The sequence below is a fragment of the Colobus angolensis genome, unplaced genomic scaffold (genome assembly GCF_000951035.1).
Source record: "Colobus angolensis palliatus isolate OR3802 unplaced genomic scaffold, Cang.pa_1.0 Scaffold255, whole genome shotgun sequence".
Lineage (NCBI taxonomy): Eukaryota > Metazoa > Chordata > Mammalia > Primates > Cercopithecidae > Colobus > Colobus angolensis.
Window position 1 is genome coordinate 1,769,895 of NW_012115766.1, and position 23,781 is coordinate 1,793,675.

General features: G+C 40.4%; 1 protein-coding gene across 2 annotated transcripts in view; it reads right to left on the minus strand.

Annotated features, from left to right (window-relative positions):
* The window catches only part of FRY (furry homolog (Drosophila)), a 272,464-nt gene that overhangs the window by 118,768 nt on the left and 129,915 nt on the right, over positions 1–23,781 (minus strand). For both annotated transcript variants that reach the window (XM_011946910.1, XM_011946909.1), the window contains exons 17-23: positions 21,116–21,223; positions 11,070–11,328; positions 7,669–7,851; positions 5,557–5,643; positions 2,755–3,014; positions 2,160–2,349; positions 1,394–1,518 (exon numbers count right to left, since the gene is read on the minus strand). In XM_011946910.1, coding sequence (XP_011802300.1) covers positions 1,394–1,518; positions 2,160–2,349; positions 2,755–3,014; positions 5,557–5,643; positions 7,669–7,851; positions 11,070–11,328; positions 21,116–21,223 — 1,212 coding nt within the window. The remainder of the gene's footprint in view (positions 1–1,393; positions 1,519–2,159; positions 2,350–2,754; positions 3,015–5,556; positions 5,644–7,668; positions 7,852–11,069; positions 11,329–21,115; positions 21,224–23,781) is intronic.

A 23,781-nucleotide genomic window follows, 5' to 3' on the forward strand; every position in this document is an offset into this window, starting at 1 on the left:
CCTGTAATCCCAGCTACTCAGGAGGCTGAGGCAGGAGAATTGCTTGAACCTGGGAGGCAGAGGTTGCAGTGAGCCGAGATCATGCCACTGCACTCTAGCTTGGGCAACAGAGTGAGACTCTGTCTCAAAAAAAAAAAATTTAAAAAAAAAAATCTGACTCTAACCATAAATAACTTAGATCTTTTTCAGTAGCCTCTAAAACATCTTATTAATCTTTATTTTTCAAGTAGGGTTTCTCACAAATGCTTGGAGGTTTCTCATTTCTATCTACATGGAAAATTTTGTTTGAGATTTTATTTGTCCATATAGGGTTTTGTTGCTTAGCTAAAGTCATCAGAGGCAACCCAAACTAACATTTTATAATGTCTCCTTCAAAGGCTTTGATAGTGCTTCAGATGGAATGTTTATTTGATTGCAAATGTGAATAAATAAGGAATCCAGAAAGCAGGTATATGGTTATATCAAGGCAAAGAAAGTGCCCTACAGAAAGATCAACCAGGTTGGGCGTGGTAGCTCACACCTGTAATCCCAGCACTTTTGGAGGCTGAGGTGAGTGGATCACTTGAGGTCAGAAGTTTGAGAACAGCCTGACCAACATGGTGAAACCCCATCTCTACTATAAATACGAACATTAGCTGGACATGGTGGTGCAGGTCTGTAATCCCAGCTATTCGGAAGACTGAGGCAGGAGAATCGCTTGAATCCAGAAGGCAGAGGTTGCAGTGAGCTGAGATTGTGCCACTGCACTCCAGCCTGGCAACAGAGCGAGACTCTGTCTCAAATAAACAAACAAACAAACAAAAAAAGAAAGAAAGAGAGAAAGAAAAGAAAGAAAGAAAGGAAGGGAGGAAGGAAGGAAGGAAGGAAGGAAAGAAGGAAGGAAGGAAGGAAAGAAGGAAGGAAGGAAAGAGAAAGAGAGAAAGAAAGAAGGAAGGAAGGAAGGAAGGAAGGAAGGAAGGAAAGAAGGAAGGAGAGATCAACTAATGGAACTGAACACATTAGAAAGGGTTTTATCAATGCCTAACCTTTGAGAGTCCGTTGGGTAAATGTCTGATGAGCAGACTGTTATTTTGACGTGATAGCCTCTGAAAAGTCTGGCTAACTGGGATTGATACTGAATTATCTTCATTTATAGTTGTGTAAAACAAAGCTTGCCAGTGAAATAAAATTTGAGAGGTAAAATCAAAGTTGCAATGACTAAAAGTGACAGGTGAGGCCGTTGCAAGGAATGCTTGTTACATGCACATCAACCAAGACGATGTAGTGGGAGTCACACAAAGCCTATAAACTCCCCAGGTACCCGCCAACACACAGACTCAAATTTGAGTTAATAAAGGAACGACAATAGCAGCAGCATGTATGAATTTAGAACAACTCATTAAGACTACTGTACCTGAAAACAAGGGAATTTGTTCTTCCAAATCCTAAAACTAAGGACTCTGTGATCTCAATGCTCTCTAGTCTCATCAAAGGCACCAACTGCTTTAACAGAACTCCCACCGATGGAGTGCCTATGGCCTGAAACAAGTTGAATACAAGTGAAAAAGAGGTAACATGGTAACGGATGGTTCCTTTAATCAAAGGATGGTTCCATTATAACAGTTTCAAAGTACTGAACCACATCCCAAGGCACTGCCATCATTTCAGGAAACACACACACACACACACATACACACACACACACAACCCCACAAATTTAATACAGCAAAATGAATGCAATTCTCACCTGGAACACAAATTCTAAAAAAAATTTTTATAATGGTTTTCTTCTTTTTAAAACCATTTAAGTCTATAAAGCTATCTTTAACAAGATAATTTATTTAATCAAGGCATGATTTAAAGGTGAATACTCGGTGAGGAGTGACAGAAATGTAGTGTGGTGTAGGACACAAACAAACCTCAGGGCACGAATAAATACAAGTCACTCTACGGTCTTAAGCAAGTTTCTCAACTTTTCTTTATCTTTGGTTCCCTACTTGTCAGGGAGGAGTAATAAATTATTCATATAAACACTCAATGGAATTTAGAAATGTGTAGATGAAAATCTGATCCCACAATACTCCAGATGGCAGGCACAGTGCAACTTGCACTGTGAACTCTAGACAAACAAGCTAAAAAAAAACCTTACAGAATAATTCTTCTGAAGCATGTCATGTCACCTTGTTATCGTAGCTCACTGTACCATCAGGTGTGGTCGCCATTATTTCTGGAGTGGAAGCTCTTAAGTGTCCTGGGCTCATAATACTGGGTTTTGCAACTCCAAAACAAAGAATTAGGTAATTTCTCCACAAAGTGACATAGTTGTCTCCGCTGCCGGCAGTGCTGGTTTTCTTGGCATTAATTGGGCTACTAGAAATGTGGAGTCAAAAACAAGAGTGAAACTAAGTTCTGGATTTTAAATATCACTTATTAAATAAAGATCATAGGAAGTACTCAAATAGAGTTGAACAACTGTCGATTGAGAATGTTATTCAAAGAGTATCTGCATTGGATGAGAAGTCAAACAAGAACTTTAAAGTATCTTTTACCATTAAAAGTCTGAAATTATAGACTTAGACAATCATACTGATTATTGAGGGAAAAAACCACTAGCTTTAGACAAAATTTTTTTAATGTTTTTACTCAATGTTAAGAATTCTCTAGTAGGAAGTTCAGACATTGGGATGATAACATCCCAATCTCTTGTACAAAACGAAAATTTAAGAGGGCAAATGGAAAAACAACAGGGCAGAGGAAAACACAAGGATCCCTTACTTTGGGTCCACCAGAGGCATCACCGACTGGAGTCGAGTGAAGGCATAAGGCCAGGCATAGCTGAGGGCTGTGGGGCAGTGCTTGGGTAAGTTCTCCTGCCGGAGGAAGCTGAAGAGGCAGAGGACCCATGGGTCTTTCACAGACTGTGCGAATATCCAGACATGGGAAGGGCTTTTCACATCATAATGGCTATTGACCAGGACTGCGTTCCATTCCACCAACCACTGCAGATCCACATTGTGGGTGAGTGGTAATGTTGCCTGTAGGTATAAGAGGTAGGTTGTGAGTTAAACCCGAACTGAAGTTATCTCTCCTCAACAGGGCTCAGCCTGAATACTCATTCTTGCACAGTGCTTCTCCTGAGTGCACTGGGCTGTCTTTGAATCTGAAATACCAATCCTGCACCTACCACATTTGACCTTGGTGTGTGGTCATCAGTCTTCCTATGCTAGATGATAAGCAGCTTAAGTGCAACATTTAAGAACTTGGATCATATTTTGACAGGTTTATCATCACAGAGCACTGCGTATCAGTACACAGATGCTGTTCACTAATTATTTGTTGAATGAACATGTGACAGTAAATTTAAACTGAACCATGGATTCACTATTTTAAAATTCTGAAAAGTTATTCATCTCTGAGATTCACAAATCTGTTTCTTTCATTGTAATTAATACATTCTTAAAGCTATGATCTTCTCTATCTTTCCTTACACTAAAATATCTTCCCTTTGATTTAGAGAGAGGGCTAAGCACAATCTCTTTTATGAAGGGCATTCTACTGACAGTTTTTGAGATAAGATACCTACATATTCTTATTTTATGTATGATGGATGTATGTATGTATGAAGACAGAGTCTTGCTCTGTCACACAGATTGGAGTGCAGTGGTGTGATCTTGGCTCACTGCCACTTCCGCCTCCCAGGTTCAAGCGATTCTTGTACCTCAGCCTCCCAAGTAGCTGGGATTACAGGCACACACCACCATGCCTGGCTAATTTTTGTATTATTGTTTAGGAGAGACAGGGTTTCACCATGTTGGCCAGGCTGGTCTCGAATTCCTGACCTCAAGTGATCTGCCTGCTTTGGCCTCCCAAAGTGCTGGCATTATAGGCGTGAACCACCACACCCGGCCAAGATACCTACATATTCTCGCCCTGTGATAGCAAGTCAAAATAAAAACCTCTTGAAAGGTAAATATCTATATTAATAAGTTCTTATATTCCATTTTGTTCTCTTTTAAGTCTAGATACCAAAGTTCAGGGGACATCAATTTTCAAATAATCCAGCTATTGTGCCAAGAGAGGACACTGCTTTTATGTTTGTTAGGCATATAAAATGATAAGTTTATCTGTTGGGTTTATGAGTTCCCATGGGTTAGAGTGTTTTAATAGTGGCCTCAATGGTCAATAGGCTGTAAGGGGCAGAAATGGAGCTGCAGAGCCTGAGAGATGAGATGGCAACATAGGCTCTGCCCAAAGCCTGTGACCTGGGAAAATTACTGAACATCCCAGAATCTCTGTTTATGAATTTATGACTTGGGAATTATAATGCTGATCTCACCAAATCTTTCAGTGAATTACATGAAATAACAGCTGTAAAAACACCTGGCACAAAGCAGGCATCGCTTCTCCCATTACTCTCTCCCCGTTTCTGTACATCTTCCTAAGTTCAGTACTGCTGAGCTAGTTACCCAGCTTAAGATTTTGATTTTGGTACACACAGAACAAAAGTACATGAACAAAATATAAAGTGTTATCTGTAGGCAAATAGGATACGTACATTAAACAAAGCTTAATATTCCGTTCCATGTCAAAACAATTTGAAATTCTAAAAGAGGTAGGACTATTTCACTATGACTGTTAAGGTCTGTAGTACCTGGCTTATAGTTTTAGTGTATTATTATTATGACCATAAGCAAGAACAGGGACACTAAAAATAGGAATCTGTGTTCAATCAAGTTAGAAAAGGCCATGGAGAGCTCTGAAATGTCTTCAGGTTTTGTATACATTTATAATTATCTGACAAGTATCTGCACATCAGGCATCAGCAACATCAGTAACATGGATTCTGCAAGCAGTCTCAGCTCTGCCCTGCCTCCCTTCAGCTATTTAGCCCAAATTAATGCAGATCCTGTTATTATACTTTTATTTTTAAAGTCAGATAACTAAAATCAGTTTAAATTTCCCTTCTACACTTGTTGAGGAAACTGAAAGTTGCCAATGTGCTTTTAAAAACGAAGAATGTATTTGTGTAGCAGATAAACCTCTCCTAGGTTCAGAGTCCAAACCTGGGAAGGAGAGTTCGAGAGCCCAGACTTGACCCTGGGCTCTATAACTCTCCTTTTGGGTGACTGTGGACTCCTCCCTTAACATTTTTGAGTTTCAGTAACTGTGAGAACCAAATCAAATAATAAATGTGAAAGCACTTTGTAAACTATAAAGTACCACATAAATAGAAGTTACATATTAAGTACAATATTAACTGTTAAGTCTAATATTAAGTGATAAGTACAATGAAAAAGGCAAAGTAATTTTCCCTAAGAATCCTGAGCAATTCTTCTTAAAATTGTAGTTTACAAATATTATCTATATTCCTAAGACCCAGATTTTGTGTGAAATTTATCTGAATGTCTCTTAAACTAACATCTGAAAAACTAGTCTTATCTTTGTAAGTACCTTTGGGTCAGTTTACTAATCTGACATAAACACCCAAATTATTCCACATAATTTTTCATTGATTCTCTACTTTAGATAGGTCCAGAGCTTTTAAGAGCCATTAATTGGAATCAAATGTGTACTTACTGAATCCGAAACTGCTACATGAATAAAACTTTCTAGAATGGAAGAACTTAGCTGATCCATGACATCAATCATCGGCCTGTCGTCATCCTGTACAAAGGGGAGGAGATTACTCTCTATGGGAAAATGAATCCTCCCCACCCACCCCACCACCTTCGTCTGATGCACGAAGCAGGACAGCTTGCGAGACAGCGATAAGGATTTTCTCACAGAAAAGTGAGTGCCTATAGGGTGGAAGGCAGTGAGTAAAACTCCTGTGGTTCTGAGCTTCATCTTTCAAGTTTAATGGAAGATAATTAGAATTCCAATTTCACTTTGTACTGAAAACACATATACCTGAATTTCAGACTCATACATGTACATGAGAATCTACCAGCACCATACGTTATTCACTATGGTGTTCATGTTATTAATTTCGAGAAGTAGAAATCCTGCAAGAACATGCTTTGTTAGACCACCAACTAAAATGCTACTTATTTTAAGCCATTGGTCTGTTAAAATAACTGATAAATTGTTTACTGTGACTGAATTTTAGTCCCAAAGAAACCAGACTGACAACACACTCTTTGTAGTATCTACATAGTTTATAACAATTTGATATAAGATGCAAATTGGAAAGGGCATGAGAGAGTATCTAAGTGAAAATGCTACATGAATAATACATTCATTTATATATCATAAATAAATTCATCCATTCATTTATATATCATGAACATAATATATGTAATGAATATATAAATGAATATTCATTTATTTATATATTATATATTCATTTACCACCCTTTATTATGGAGAAATTTGAAAATATAAAATTATTTACTCAAAAACCTTATAGAAAAGCCTTAGAATGTCTCTATTTGTGTGTGAATGACAACAATTTAAAAAACATTATGGCAGGTCAAAGAAAACAACATATGAGGAACATCCTTGATGCAGTCTACTGGATTAACACTTAAGAAACGGGGCAATAGGGCCATGTGTATATATCTGTTGTTGAATTTTGGCTCCGTTACACTCCAGCTGTTGATTTTGTTGATTTGGCTCCGTTACACTCCAGCTATACTACTGTTGATTTTGGGGAAGGCATTTAACCTTTCTCAGCCTCAGTCTCAGTATCTGTACAATGGGATAATAACCAAATCAATCCTTAGGTTATTATGAGGGTTAAATGAGATATTACATATAAAGCACTTACCACAGCACCTGACACATACATGGTAATTATTATTATCATTACTTTCATAATTACAAACTTGATGAAGGTTGCTAAAATACAGCATGTCTTAGAGATTCATTTACCAGATGCCAGAGATGTGGCCCTGAAATATATCAGAAAGCTATCTAAAGAAATGTGAACAGAAAAGACTGTGAAGTTGAAAATATTTTATAAAGACAGTGACTACGTCAAGTATTATAAAACCAAATTAGTTATTTTTAAAAGAAGAAAATAGAAAGTGATAATTTTCTAAAGAAGTACATGACATGAAAAGCTGGTCCTTCTTTCATCAAATTATGCACTTGGTTTGGCCACCCATGCTACTTGCAAGAGAGCAAGAAGTGTTTTCTGTGAACAAGGTGTACAGCATTTGGCCAAATGTGGGGTGTTAGCAGGCATTGATCATGCTTAATAATTGGCTTCCTTCTCCCATTTCAAGAGGACATGTTTTTTGTGAGGCCATTTTCTACCATCATCAAGATTAAACATCTTTCAATTTGCCAAACTGGCACCTTGATCATTTCAAATGAGATATATTATTTTTTCAACTTTATTCTCTAATATAAAGTAATAATATCTTCTTAATTAGATGTGTGCTGAACACTATGGAGGAAATGATCCACAGCCTAAATTAATCTTAAAATTCTTCACTTCCTACCAAAGTAATGTTCCTGGAGAACTGGGATTGGTCTTTTCTATTTCTTTTAGAAAACATGACTTACATCTAGTAGATCAAGAATGCTATTACAATCGTTTAAAACCTAACAATGAATGAAAAATGTGACACCACATGTAACATAAAAGTACATGAAATAGTAATGCATCATTTGTACTTTTTAATCTAAATTTCAGAACAGTTGAAAGTAAGACATGGAAAAATTCAGAAGACAAATCCATACCTCAGGCTGTCCCAGGGCAACAAATAACGCTCGAATTTCCTTGAGTATTAAAACGGATAGTTTGCGTGTGGCCACCTGGAAACTGCAGAGTAAAACCAGAGCAAAACCTTCTACAGCGTGGAGTACACTGCAGTGGGGACCTCGTTCCGACTGAATTCTGTGACTGGAGCCATTTGCAATGAGCTGTTATGCAATAAGAACAACATTCTGTATTCAGCAAAATAACAATGGAAGAAGAATAAACTCATGTTTTATATATCTTTTGCACATTTGACCTTGTAAATGTTAAAATAAATGACAATGGTTTAGAACCAGACATGTCTATGAATGTATTATTATTATTATTCATGAAATATCCCAGATCCCCTTCTGTCTTTCAGATCAATTGTTAGTGGAATACAATCAACCATCTGTTACTTCTGATGGAAAATAACTCTTCAAAGGCTATTAATGTTAATAAAAACACAACTCCTTTCATCTTTACCACTTGGTATTACACTGTATATACAATCAAAGTGGCCAAAGTTGTTATTTAAATTCCCCACAGACTTTTGGACACTATTAAATTGAATTTTCAAACATTTACTTTCTATTTCTCCTTGCCTACTTGTTTGTATGTTAGATTCTACTCTAGGTTTTGCACAGGTGTGTGATGGATTCTGAAAGTTCCCAATCCCCAACCAAGTGAATCTAAAGTAAAAGCAAGCCAGTCAACAGGGAAGTTTCCACCTTCATTATTGTTTTCCCGTTACAAGCACATATAATCCTTGGTTTCCTACCTATCATGTGTTGGCGTGTCTACAACACAGGGAAGGGAGAAGGAGCTGAATGTCATCTCTGGGGTTAGCCTCTCAGAAATCCCAGCTGTTCCCCAGATGCTACTATACTGCCGTGAGCCTCCACAGTCTTTAGACTCTCAGTTCCACTCTTCTCCAGCCAGACCCCTTTCTCCATCTGCTCATTGCCAATGCCAAGTTCCCACCGCCCTGGTTCTCCTCTGACAACACTCCTCCTCAATGCACTCTGCAAAATGTTACCACTACTTTAACCATTTAGGACTGAGATATGAAAGGATAAAGAAACAACAAGACTGCGCTGTCTTCTCCGTGGATATTGAACAAAGCAACCCAGATGTTGCTGGCTAAAAACAACTAGTGGACAGTTGACTTTTATATACCTATATCCACCGCCATATCCATATCAATATGTATATCCATATGTACATCCACACCTACACCTACATCCACATCAATATCCACATCTATATCCACAATCCTATCCACATCCTTATCACATCCACATTTACATCCATATCCATATCTACATCCACACCCACACCCACATCCACATCCATGTCCACATCAATATCCACATCCACATCTATATCCACTTCTACATCCACAACCACATTCCTAGCCACATCCATATCACATCCATTTACATCCACATCCTATCTACATCCACACCCACACCCACATCCATATCCACATCCCTATCCATATCCACATCCCTATCACATCCACATTTACATCCATATCCATATCTACATCCACACCCACACCTACATCCACATCCATGTCCACATCAGTATCCACATCCACATCTATATCCACAGCTACATCCACACCCACACCCACACCCACATCCACCTCCACACCTACATCCACATCCATGTCCACATCCACACCCACACCCACACCCACATCCACATCTCTATCCACATCCATATCACATCCATTTACATCCACATCCACATCCACACCTACATCCACATCCACAACCACATCCACCTCCACACCTACATCCACATCCATGTCCACACCCACATCCACATCCACATCCACATCCACATCTACATCCACACCCACATCCACATCCCTATCCACATCCATATCACATCCATTTACATCCACATCCACACCTACATCCACATCCACATCTACATCTGCATCTACATCCACACCTACATCCACATCCCCCACATCCACACCCACATCCACATCCACATCTACATCCACACCCACATCCACATCCCTATCCACATCCATGTCACATCCATTTACATCCACATCCACATCCTATCTACACCCACACCCACACCTACACCCACATCCACACCTATATCCACACCTACATCCACATCCACACCTACATCCACATCCATGACCACATCCACACCCACATCCACATCCACACCCACATCCACACCCACATCCACACCCACACCTACTGCACACCCATCTCCACATCCCTATCCACATCCATATCACATCCATTTACACCCACACCCACACCTACATCCACACCCACACCTACACATCCACATCTACATCTGCATCTACATGCACATCTACATCCACATCCACACCCACATCCACAACCACACCTACATCCACATCCACACCCACATCCACATCCACACCTACATCCACACCCACATCCATTCCCACATCCACATCCACATCCATATCACATCCATTTACATCCACATCCACACCCAAACCCACACCTACACCCACATCCACATCTACATCTGCATCTACATCCACATCTACATCCACATCCACACCCACATCCACATCCACACCTACATCCACATCCACACCCACATCCACACCCACATCCACATCCCTATCCACATCCATATCACATCTATATGTATATCCACATCCACATCCTATCTACATCTACACCCACACCCACACCCACACCCACATCTGCATCTACATCCACACCCACATCCACATCCACATCCACACCCACACTCCCATCCACATACAGCTCTAAGTCCCTGGACTGTAGTCATTTGCTCTTACAAATAGATTTGCAATCATACTTATCTGAAAAAAACAATTTCTATTCCCTAAATGACCTTGTGAATGTTAACAAGTCTAACCTGATGTGGAATATCATGCTCTGAGTTTCTTGGTCACAATTTATGCCCGTGGAAGAACTAAGGCCCACCACCAGACAGGAAGTTCCTAGGTGGCTGGAAGTAAGAATTCTAAAGGTTCTAGACTGCCTCTCATTCACATATATAGTGCCTAAAAGAATATAAATTCAGCCGGGCATGGTGGCTCACACCTGTAATCCCACCACTCTGGGAGGCCGAGGTGGGAGGATCACTTGAGGTTGGGAGTTCGAGACCAGCCTGGCCAAGATGGCAAAACCCCAATCTCTGCTAAAAATACAAAAATTAGCTGGGTGTGATGGCATGCACCTGTAATCCCAGCTATTTGGGAGGCTGAGGCATGAGAATCACTTGAACCGGGAGGCAGACGTCGCAGTGAGCCGAGATCATGCCACTGCACTCCAGCCTGGGCAATAGAGTGAGACTGTCCCACCCCACAACACCAACAACTAAAAAGAATATAAATTCATGGGTAAAGTGTGAAAATCACCTCCGAATTTCTGATTTTGTTGGCTTGTTCATAGACTTTTCCTTGTGTCTGTATGACTAGTTTCCACTGGGTGAGCAGCTGCAGCAGCAACTTCAGGGACGAATCAAGGAGTGTGTGATGCATATCATTTACTTCCCGGAGCAGGAAGTTGGTAAAGCCAAATAGTACATCTTCTCTCCAATCTGAGAAGTCAACAAGTAAACCCTGAAGAGAATTTTGTGCAATATGTCGCAATTCATCATCCATATGAATAGAGAGCCTGTGAAATGAAAAAAAAGACAATAAAATCATTTACTTTATTAACTGGTCTTCTAGAGCTAAGAAGGAACATCTATTAATATATATCTCTTCTACTTGAGTCTGAAAATGGGTTTCCCTTATTTTTTGCTTAGTAAATGACTTACATAAATACTTTTTAAAAACTTCTAATTTGGCCAGGCATGGTGGCTCACACCTGCAATCCCAGCATTTTGGGAGGCTGAGGTGGGACAATTGCCTGAATTCAGGAGTTCGAGGCCAGCTTGGCCAACATGGTGAAACCCCATCTCTACTAAAAATACAAAAATTAGCTAGGCGTGGTGGCACATGCCTGTAGTCCCAGGTACTTGGGAGGCTAGGCAGGAGAATCGCTTGAAACCGGGAGGCAGAGTTTGTGGTGAGCCAAGGTCGTGCCACTGCACTCCAGCCTGGGCAACAGAGTGAAACTCCATCTCAAAAAAACAAAACAAAACAAAACAAACTTCTAATTTTAGAATTACTGAAGCGTTGCAAAGATAATACAGGGTTTTCTGATATAGTGTTCTTCTGGCCTCCCGTAATGTTAACATCTTATATAACCATGGTACATTTAGCAAAATTAAGAACTTAATATTGGGAAGAAGCTATTAACTTTACTTAGATTTCACCAGTTTTCCAATGATGTCCTTTTTCTGTTTCAGAATGCAATCCAAGACATCACACTGCATTTAGCTGTACTGTATATGAACACTTTTTAATACATCACTGGCTACAGAATAAATAAGTATCGAATCCTATTTTTAAGGATGAGGAACCTGAGTACTGGAGAAGCTAAAGGACTCATCCAGAAGCTCAGTATAAATGAGCAATCGGCGTAAGGCCAGCGGTCCTAAATTAGTTTTGCTCCTTGGGATATTTGGCAATGTCTGGCTGCACACCTTGGGATGTGGTACAGGCATCCCTCCAGTGGGGAGAAGCCAGGGATGTTGCTGAACACCCTATAATGCACAGGACAGTTCCCTGTGACAAACAATTTTCTGGCCCAAAATGTCGATAGTGCCAAGGCTGAGAAATTTTGAGTGAGTTAACAGAATTCTAGTGTATCTGTGGTTTAATCTAGAACAACACAATAATATTAAATCTTGACATTGGTAGGATGGATTATTGCTAACCTATTGCTTTACATATTCTTTCATTTATTTAATAAGCAAAGGCTTTTAAGAGACACCTTCGTAAGATTCAGTCATTATATGCCCTGTGTACAGCACTTAGGATATTGAGTTTGGTGTGGCTGTGTCTATGGGGTTAGGTGCCTGCAAGAGCGAGGTGTGAGACAGTGCTGTAGAGGAAGCAGATGCATGCAGCTCACTGAAGGGTCTTTGGGCCACCTAGGGAGACAACACAGCAGGGAAGGGGTTCAGAGTGTGTGCTCTGGAATCAGAATGCCTGGATCAGTGTCTTGCCTCTGTCACTTATTAGCTACGTGACTTCAGGCTAGTCACTTAATCTCTAAGCCTCAGATTGGCGAAATGGGGGTACTAACCGTAACTGCATTCCATAAACCTGTTGTGAGGGTCACTGAATTATCCATGTGCAATGTTTAGCACTGCACAGATCACAGAGTAGGCACTCAGTAATGTTATATTAGAAGAAAATGAATTGTATCCTGAAAGTTATAGGGAAATAAACATGATTAGATTCACTCTTGAGAAAAGAGAGTCACGCAGGCAAGGGAGAATGCCTTGCAGAAGAAACAAGGCACAGGCCACCTAAGAGGTCACTGCAGTGACTTAAGCAACAAGTGGTGACGGCCTGACCAAAGCAGAGAAGTGTGGTAGGGCAAGGGCAGATGGAGGCCAAAGACATTTAAAAGATAGAGTTTCCAGAACTCAGTAGCCTGCAGGTGTTCAGTGTCAGACAAGAACGTGGCTGAGTCGATGGAGGCTCCATACCCAGGGCAGATATTATCCCCAACAAATAGAAGACAACGTTGCAGCCCAGAGTGGTTAATGAATTTGCTCAAAATTAACAAAGGGAAGAGCCAGGAATTCAATCTAGGACTTCTAATCTTTAATCCAAAATACTTCCCACAAAACAAACCTGGCACAAGTCACCCCAGTTATCACTCTCAAATAGATAGTATTTCAAAAGCTTGATAAGATAAGCAAACTCTTGTCTTACTTTCTAAAGCTTAAAGTACACCAGTTGGTCCAGTCTGACAATATAAACTAGGTAAAGAGTTCTTTAGTTCACAGATTTACGCTGAGTCAGGGAATGTATTTTCTGTCTCAAAAGCATGCAAAGTTCTAAACAGACCCTGAGAAGGAAGAGCTAAGCTAATTTTTCAGGGACGTCTCATACAATTAAATCTACAGTTCTTAAGTAGTTGCTGAAAAAAGAATGAGAAGCCTTTAACCTGGGCTTCCAATCTAGAATTGTCTGAAACAGGAGTTTTCAAACTTTCTTTATATTTCATTCAGCAGCAGATCTATCTTTTTTTCCAACAGAAGTTTACGTAGAGCTCTGTGGTGGTGAATTTTATGTGTCAACTTGGCTGGACCTCGGTGCCCAGATATTTGGCTGACATTATTCTAGATGTTTTTGGATGAGATTAACATTTGAATCAGTGGACTCTGAGGAAAGCAGTTTCCCCCCCTCATGTGGGTGGGCCTCATTTGACCAGCTGCAGGCCTGACTAGAACAAAAGATTGGACTCCCCTGAGCAAAAGAGAATTCTACCACCTTTAGACTTCATCTGCAACATTGGTTCTTCCTGGTTCTACAGCAGACTGTGTTTGGATTCAAACTGGAAACTTGGCTCTTCTGAATCTCCAGCCTGCCGGCCTTCAGACGAGAATGGCAGCACTGGCTTTCCTGCATCTATTGCTTCTGTTTCTCTCTGGAGAATTCTAATGCAAACTTCAATATATAGATACATAAAACCTGAGTCACTCTGATTAAAGCTGGGGGTAAATGGCTGGAAGCCCACCCGTTTGGGGAGAATACACTCCTTCACTGGCCAAGCAGCTGAGTCATCTCTGCAGTCCATAGTTTGAAAACACTAGTTTATGAAAAGCACTTGAAGTCATTTCCCCATCTTACGTTTATTATTCTAATTTACTATATTTAGACCTGTCTATGGTCCTGAAGGTCTTAGAAAATAAGCTTCCACAGATAACAAGCCACCATTTTTAGGACAGGTAATAGTTTAGTAACCAGGAATCGTAGACACTACATAAATGTTAACTGATAGTAATGACAGTGGTCACAATTTTGTGTCTCCCACAAAATTCACATGTTGAAGTCCTAACTCCCAGTACCTTAGAATGTGACCTTATTTGGAAATGAGGTCATTGCAGATGTAACTAGCTAAGTGAAGAAGAGATTGTGGGCCCCTAATCCAATATGACTGGTGTCCTTATAAGAAGCGCACTTTTGTAGACAGACAAACACAGGTGGATAATGCCATATAAAGATAAAGGCAGACATCAGGGTGATGCTTCTACAAACAAGGGATGCCAAAGAGTGCCAGCAAACTACCAGAAGCCAGGTGAGAGGCTTGGAGCAGATTCCCTCTCATAGTCTTGAGCAGGACACAACCCTGCTGACACCTTGATCTTGGACCTCTAGCCTCCAGAACTGTGAGAGAATAAATTTGTGGTGTTTAGGCCACTCATTTTTTGACACTTTGTTATGGCAGCCCTAGCAAACCAATATAATCACGAAACCAGGCAAGAACCAAGGACGAAAGCCATGTCACGGTCTATTTCCACGAAGCCTTTAAGTAAGGGCCAACACTTCCAGCTTTCCAAATGAGATTGATTCTACTCTTCATCTAACTTTGCTCTCACACACAATCTGCAATCTAGAATCTGTTTTAACTTCAAACCCACAATGCAGGGTCATTTTCAGGACTCTTGGAGCTCCAAGGCAGCAAGGTCCTTGCTATTCCTGGTGGTCATGTCTCTTAAAATGACAGTATTTACCTAATCTACCAGTGAAAGGCTCAAAAATATTCCTGGAGGATGAAGACCAGGGAGGGGAAAGGGCTTCTGGGATAGAAGGCTCAGCTGGTTATAAAAGTGGAATGTTTGTAGAAGAAAAAGGCCCAGACTGCCACAGAACTGAGACTGAGAGGAAATCACCTATCAAGACAAGTCTGTGGGTAGCAGGTGAGGGGTAAGGGGAAGAAGCTGTGAAAAGGACAAGGCTCCCTCCCTGTGTCTGTCCCTTGAAGCGTATAAGCAGAGAGCTGCCTGTGAGATACAGTTGCCATCTTTTCCACTCAGTTCTTCCTCATTTTTACTTTTATTAGATTTTGACCAGATAATCAAGATCTTGTGAAACACATGGGATTTTACATTATAAAGCAGGAAAAAAAACCCAAAAAAACAAAAACAACAACAGCTATCTAAAAGGGAAAAGAAGGCTTGGAGTTAAATGAGAAAGACGTCCAGACATTCTGACTACCCAGGAAAGCAGCGTGGAGCTGGCCTGCGGATTTATAAATCCTATTAGATCTCCTTCTCTAGCAAGGATGAGGGTGAGAGACAGCCGTTCCCCCAACTCGGCCATCTTGATAGAGAAACTAGACCAGGAAAGAAAGAACAGGTCTCAACTGCAAACTAAACAGGTGCAGTTATAATTTTAAAAACTGTCCTTTGAGAGAGTTTGGTGGCAGCAATTAAGAGAGAACAGAGAGACTTTAAGAGAAAGCAACTCGTGAAGATATCTGGCTAGCTTGGGGAGCTCAGGCTAAATTTCTGAGAAGCTGATTTGGTTCTCAGAAGCCTACAATAAAAGAAACCAGTCTTGCCAATACCAATTGCAGCTGCTCCTCCCAGGCAGCTGGGATCAGGAGCACCAAGCAGGCCTGGTGTGATTCTCACTGCTCATGTCAGAAAGCGAATGCACAGCTGTATTCTGCACAGGCCACCTGTGCCACTGCCAGTGGTCCTGGGCCCTGTCTGCGGTGATGGAGAACCAGTCAGTGGTGTGATCACAAGGGCACGTGCTGCTCAGACAAGGGTGCTACTGAACAAGTCAGGACATGTCATAAAATGGGGAAAAAACAGAACAAAGCTGCCTTCTTGGTTGGTCACATCAGAAATATGACTTTTAATGGAAAACACTTGCATAAGGTGAGCTCGGATTCTGATGGAATCACCTCAGTAGCTTTTAATAATGCTTTTTACAGAGATGCAAGAAAGAAAAGGGGTGATTTCAAATTCACAAACCATATCCAGAAGAAAAGACAAATTAGGAGAAATATCCTCCTTTGAACTAGGCAAGATAAGCAAAAGTTTATTAGGAAGAAGTGCCCCACAATGTCACCAAGGGCAATGGAGGAAGAAACACTGAAAGTGAAGCCCAGCAGACAAGGATTTCCAAAAGAAGGAGCTTGAGAGAGGTGGGCTATTCACCACCAGGGTAGTTCATCAGAAGGGGTGGAAATTTCTTCTTGGAGGCTATTAAAGAATGAACCCCCATTTATTTACAGTGGTTCGAACTACATCTCAACTAAAATACAGAAATATGACTAAGAGAATTATTGAGGCAATACATACAATTGAGACGAGTTCTCTTTCAGCTACTCCAAACAACTAACCACTTTCCACAACACAGGCATATGTGGAAAAGGGAAAGCAGAATAAATATTTAATAATTTTTAGATACCCCAGAAGACTGTGGAATCTGTGTATGCATTATCTCAGAAGTTTCTACAAATAATAAGGAAACACCACACAAAATGTGTTTATTATTTTGCATAAAACCAATGACATTTGGAAAGTTCTATAAATTTGGGAAATCAGATTTACCCTTCTGAAATTCAATGTCCTTATCTAAAAATAAGAATGCACATGTGCCCAGCTTATCTAACATAATGTATATGAAAGGCATTGTATAGCACGATGTATGTTCTTTGAATGTGAAGATATCTGAAAATGATAAACTAACATTTGCTGAGAGCTTTGAAAGAGGAGGGTGAATACTGAACAGCAAGTCCTTGGTGCATGCAAGGTACTGCAGGAAGTGACAAGGACAGGAAGTGACAACCCCACGCCTGGCACCAGGGTCTGGGGGTTTGGGCTTCACTGGATTGGGTTGTCAAGGTGATTCCAGAGGTAGGAGCCTCCCACTCAGACTTATGGACTGCTAGCGAAAGCTCCCTCTTGTGGTCAAATGACAGAGCACGAAACATCTAGGAGAGGAGAGCGAGAGAAAAAGATGGCGGCTGCCAAGGGGCGACAGCTCCCCTTTCTGTCTGGAGAATCCTCAGGGATCCTGACAGTTGCGCAGGTCAGGCTCTGCAGCGGATGGGAAGGAAGCACCCTCATGGGTCTTACCACGATGTCAGGAGGGCCTGTGAAGCTTCCATGGAGCCACATGGAAAGGTTCTCACTCTTGGCTATTACGAGCTGCCTGAGCAATACATGTAAAGTAAGAAATCTAGTAGCTTGAAGAAGGCAGTTTTCCAGCTTCGTTGTATACACTGTTGTCATGTGCAACATACTAATGCATGTCTGAGGTGTGAGTGTCTGTGATATTCAGCCATTACTCAAAGGGCAGCAAGGGCCTGAGGGCAGTTGTGTGGGACATAAAGTTGAAACTCCTTACAGGGAACTGAGCTGGGAGGGATGGACAACCTGCATGAATACTGCCCTTATTTTACCAATTATGAAAAAAATAAAACAAATTTTTAAGTAAAAAAAAGTACCACGGATGTGACTGTGAAGTGTCAGAAATAACAGGTCTTACCCCTCTCTGACTAGACCGTATATTATCTCAGGTCAATTGAATCTGAAGGCAACTGGACTGTGAGGGTATAAAGTGACTGAAGACTTCTTGTGTGGCACTCGAAACCCACATTTATTGCTATTGAATTACTTCACTTTTGTCCTCTGACCCTCTCGAGGAGATCTGAAGAGGCTCATTTTCTCACAGGTTAATAGGACTCTCTATGTGCAGGTCGCTTATTCTAGTTATCCTTCCCCCCGAGGAGAACAGCCTCTGGCTTCTTTTGAAGCTTATTAAAAAGGTCCCTTCATGGATTTCCCATATAAGCCAGTCATTTTCTTGATTTCTCCCTAAGACTTAAACTCTCAGGAATATTTATTTGTTCTGTTCCCTCAGAAAAAAAAAAAAAAAGAAAGAAAGAAAAACAAAACAAAACAAAACAAAAAACAGCACCCATTGCTTTGGGCTTGGTAAGAATGTAACTAATAATAAACAGGATGCACTATAAATAGCACTAGCATTCCAACCACATCTGACAGAATTCTCTCCCAACACGCCTGGCACCAGGGTCTGGGGGTTTGGGCTTCACTGGATTGGGTTGTCAAGGTGATTCCAGAGGTAGGAGCCTCCCACTCAGACTTATGGCAAAATAGCATTAGAGACTTTACCAGAAAGAGAACACTTCATGCTGTTCAAAACACTTGGTACTTCAAAGGCCTCGGTGTATAAAATCACCAATTAGACTTCTATTGAATAAAGTGAACTTTCCTTCTACTTCAATTTAACTGAAAACTTTTTCCCTGCAGACGCCTCCTCTCTCTAACCACACGTCTTGTCATCTAGCCCTCTCGACAGTCCTAAGAGGTAGGCAGTCTCATTCCAATTTCACCAAAATTTTACCAAGGGAAAAGGATAGGCTTGAGGGTTAAATAATTTGCCCGGATCATGCAGGTAGTAAAATGGCAAAGGAATGTAGAGAAATGAAGTTCAGGCTTTTAGAGGATTGTTTTCTTCCGATTCTCTTGTCCTGCTTCCTCCATGTCTGTTGATGGTGGCCCTCTTTCTCCAGATGGTCATGAGGCCATGGAGAGGGGCTTTTCGCTCAGCCACCTGTGCTCTGGGGAAATACACGTCTCCTGGTCATGCCGCCCTCTCCAGTGCTGTCCACAGCAAACGGACAGGCTCTCCTTTATGTTTTTGGTAGCTCTAGCCCTTGTGTCACAGCTTTTCTCTATTCTCAGTCTCTGCCCTCATCCCGGGTGACTCAATATTAGCATGGATGATCCTTCCAGTCTTAGTCTCTCTTTCCCTCAGCTTCCCCCAGCCCCTAAATCATCATGTTCATTATTCTTTGGAAACCCACTCTTTGTTCCTCCACAGGTCTTCCCCTTGCCCTGAACTGGAAAGCCCTTTTTGATCCAGGCTTATTTTTTCCTGTTTCCCTCTGCTTTCCTGCTTCCAGGGAATGTGCTCTTCGCTCATATTCTGGTTGCTAGGTCTCAAAAGGTACACCCTAAGCGTGGACTGGAAAGAAGAAGGATCCACGGCTGGAAGGCTGCTGATGACAGCAGAAAGAGGCTACAGTCGTGGGTGACATTGGCAGCCAGAAGGTGGAAGGCTGTGGTCAGAGAGCACAACGGCTTGAAATCATGGTTTTGAAGGTAACAGACCTTCAGGAAGCCTTCACATCCAGCACTGTTCTTGTGCTAGTGGTGTCAGGAAGGAGGAAGGGAGTGGCTGTGTCCAAATGCAAATTAAAGAATGGGAAAGGGCAGTAGGTTCTAAAAGTTAGTACTAGATAGCAAGAGGTAATCAACAGAGGGGCCAAGCTGGCTGCCCACGTAAGAGAGGACCATGACCACAATAACCAAGAGACGTGGGGCTCCATAGGGACACTCAGAGCCTTAGGAGGCCACCAGATTATGTGCAGCCAGGTAAGGTGGGAGCTTGGGTTATTTATTTGAGTATTGATGGGAAAGGTGCTCTCAGGTCAGAGAAAGTGAGTAAACTACGCTATGCGTAATGCATCATTCATTCAGTCAGCATGACTATTTGTTATCCTTCTCCAGGCTTTTCTTTTATTCTACCATAATCAGATTATAGAGCCTAAATTGACATTTTTTGTCATCTTGTTCCCCAGCTTAAAACTTCATCAGTCCAAATGCCTCAACAAGTACTTAAGATTAGCTGAAAATCTACCTCTTCAGTCTTATTTCCATTTCCTTTCATCAATGGGTTTGTAAACTATTTTCTCTTTTTTCCCCCCAAACCAATGATGACTTTTGTTCTTCCTCATTCCATGCATCCCATGTGTCTAATAATTTTGCTTTCCAAATTGCACTTAGGTTATGTCACTTTTGATTTTTAAATTAAAGACATGCATAACTGTCAAGTGGAGCTCCAGATCAATGTGAGATAACTAAGCTTACTAAACTATAATAAGCTAATTTCACTCAAAGAAAATAAATTTTAGGTTCTCATTGGATTGTGCATTGGGAGGGCGATAAATATGATTTTGGGCAGTTTTCTGAAGCACACTATACTAAAACTAGTTTAGGATATCGACCACCTGCATTCTTGTCCCCCTGGGGGTCTGTGGGCCTCAGACTGGGTATCAGACTCCGAATGAACTCTTTTTTGGCCATACCCATTTCATTTCCTGGTTCTACCTCTGTGCCTTTGCTGATGTCTCTGCCTTTACCTTTTTGAACTCTACCTTCCCTTCAAGGGAAGTTCAAGTTCCACCTTCTCTCAAGAGTTATTTGTTGCCTTCCCCAGTCCACAGTAATCTCTTACCATGAATCATGTATCATACATTTTTTGTGCCATTAATCTGCACAACACAGGTTTGGGTTGTTAACGACCTTACATGCTTATGTATTTGCTTCTAAGTTGGATTTTAAACCTCTTGAACATGGGAAAAATAATTTTTAAAAATGTGTTTTTTCCTGCCCATACACAGTACCTCATTTGGTAAATGTTTGTCCATTGTAAACTACCATTCTATTTTTTTTTCAGGAGTCATGACAAAGGATTGAAATTAATTTTGGTCAAACAATGTTCTCACCTACCTAGCCAGCAAGTCAATAAGTTCAAGTTTTGACATCCCATCAGGAAGCAGTCGAGGAATAGCAGCAACACAGGTCCTGAAAAGATCTATTTTTGGCTTTCTCTCACCCCTAGAATTAGAAGACAAAATTTTAAAATAGGTCAAAAAGCTGTGAAAATAAAAACAAAATGAATTAAGTACGTGAACAAAGACTAGAATCCATGCCTTCTGAGTCACAGCCTGGTGTTAGCTCCATGTTATTCTCAAATGTTTATGCCCTTTGTAGCCTGACCAGTTCTAATAAAACTTTAAGTAATTTAAATGTAAGACAGAAGTATACGTCTGAAAAGAAAAATGCTGATATCAATAGTATTTTACCTTGAGTTTACCCTTTAGTTGGGTCTAGTCCAGTTGCATTTAAAACACCAGAATCACAGAAATGGCTAAGTACATCCACATAAAGAAATGTATTTCATTCATTCCTACATTCAGCATTTAAAAATGGAATATATATACATATATATATGTGTGTGTATGTGTATATGTGTGTGTGTATATATATATATATGGAATGGTGCCTTTTGTAACTGTGATATCTAGCATCTTCTCTCCCTGATGAGTTATGCTTCTCCCCTAGAGCCCTTTGTCCTGTTTTTAAAAAATTAAGTGCTTCCAAAATAAATCTTTCAAAATAAGTAAAATTCCGAAATGTATATAGTTGTGCACCCATTTCTGACTTTTAAAGTGATACTGATGGGCCTGACCTCTATGGAGATTTCCTTCTCTATTTTTAATTAATTTCTTGAGAATATGAATGTTTAATGATAATTAATGCCTTCTGCATTCTGTTGGAAAATGTGAAGGAGAAATATATATTTTGTGTTATTTCAATTTTTAGTTGTTTTAATAGGTAACTGTTTGATTTTTTTTCTTTTTTTGAGACGGAGTCTCGCTCTGTCTCCCTGGCTGGAGTGCAGTGGTGCAATCTTGGCTCACTGCAACCTCCGCCTCCTGGGTTCACACCATTCTCCTGCCTCAGCCTCCTGAGTAGCTGGGACTACAGGCGCCCACCACCACGCCCGGCTAATTTTTTTTTTGTATTTTTAGTAGAGACGGGGTTTCACCGTGTTAGCCAGGATGGTCTCGATCTCCTGACCTCGTGATCCGCCCGTCTCAGCCTCCCAAAGTACTGGGATTACAGGCGTGAGCCACCGCGCCCGGCTAACTGTTTTATTTTTAACCACTTACTTTATCAATAACCTTTACGGAATAATTCAACTACCCATCAAAATCTTTCAAATGACCCAAGGGACAATATGTAACAGCATATCTAAAGTCTGATGATTTAGTCTTCTGAGCATAGATATAGAATCAATACCAAATTAATGTGATCCTAGGACACAAGTACAATAATGAAAATGCAAAGTAGCATAAAAGTAATTCCTTTTTGGAACAGTAACTGTAGTCAGAATAGAAATGCAACTAGCAGAATCAATCCTCTCTGTAATCTAAAGATCATAATCAAACAGCAATTTTGCTCTGTAACACTACCTTTTAATGTGCTTTTACAAGTTTGTTAAGAATGAATACAAAATTGTTTATATGAAAAATAAAACACATGATATGTTGTCTTCCAAAATAATCTGCTTTTGTGGGCAGTCATAAGGTTATTTTCTTAGTAACCTTATGACTTTTGTAATCCATAGAGCTTTTGCATGAGCTGTTGAGGACCCCGGAGAAGAGGAAGCAGTTGCACAGGGCTTTCCTATCGGCCAAGGAAAGAAATGTTTTCAGATGATATCCTCAATAGCTGTACAGTGTTAGAGCCTAGAGATCTCTTCTAATTGTTCAGTTGTAACACAGTGAGTAGTTTAAACAGTTCTACTAGTTTGCTCACCAGATGTCTTTAACAGCTGGGATTATTTTTATATCTGTCGGAAAATGGATGACCTTGCCTGGCCTGAAGTGTCAGGGCGAACTCTGCCAGACTTTCAAGATGATAAAACAAGCCTAGATTAGAAACTAATTGCTCCATGATCTCCTCTTACTACTGCAGTCTTTGCTGTCTGGCCTTTTATGGGAAGCATATAAATCCCCAAAATAACATAATTAAGAAAATTTATTAACAGATATTAAAATTATTATTTCTTTACTTGTTATTTTCTTTCTTTCTTTTTTCATACTAGCATGAACCACAAAAGGGATAAGAAATAAAGACTGAGCAACACAGAATGTTTGATGTTCAAGTTCTTACCCTATGTAGGGCCTGGGAAAGTGGTGGACCAGCTTCAAATATCAACTCCAGTGACTGTTCCATTAGTGTTGTGTGGGCCTCCACCCTCTTCTCCTAAATGCTTATGTGATTCCCTAACATTTCTCTTCTCTTCTTCCCTTTTTTTTTTTGGAAATGAAGCAATGAATTATTTTCTACTAAGGAATCTGCCTTGAATTCTAGCACGAAAAATATTTCTAGCCCTATCTGGGAGTCTTAAGATGTTTGAATAGGAAAAAGTAAAGAAAAATCTTAGAAAAAGTTTGAAACATTGATTAAAACATAAATAAAATGTTTACATTTAAACATGTACCTTTTTATGATTTTGAATATATTGTTTTTGTCCTGAACCTACCTCATGATGCCTATTGATTATGGTTTTCCTTTAAAGCTCTTTTTTCTTTTTTTTTTTTTTT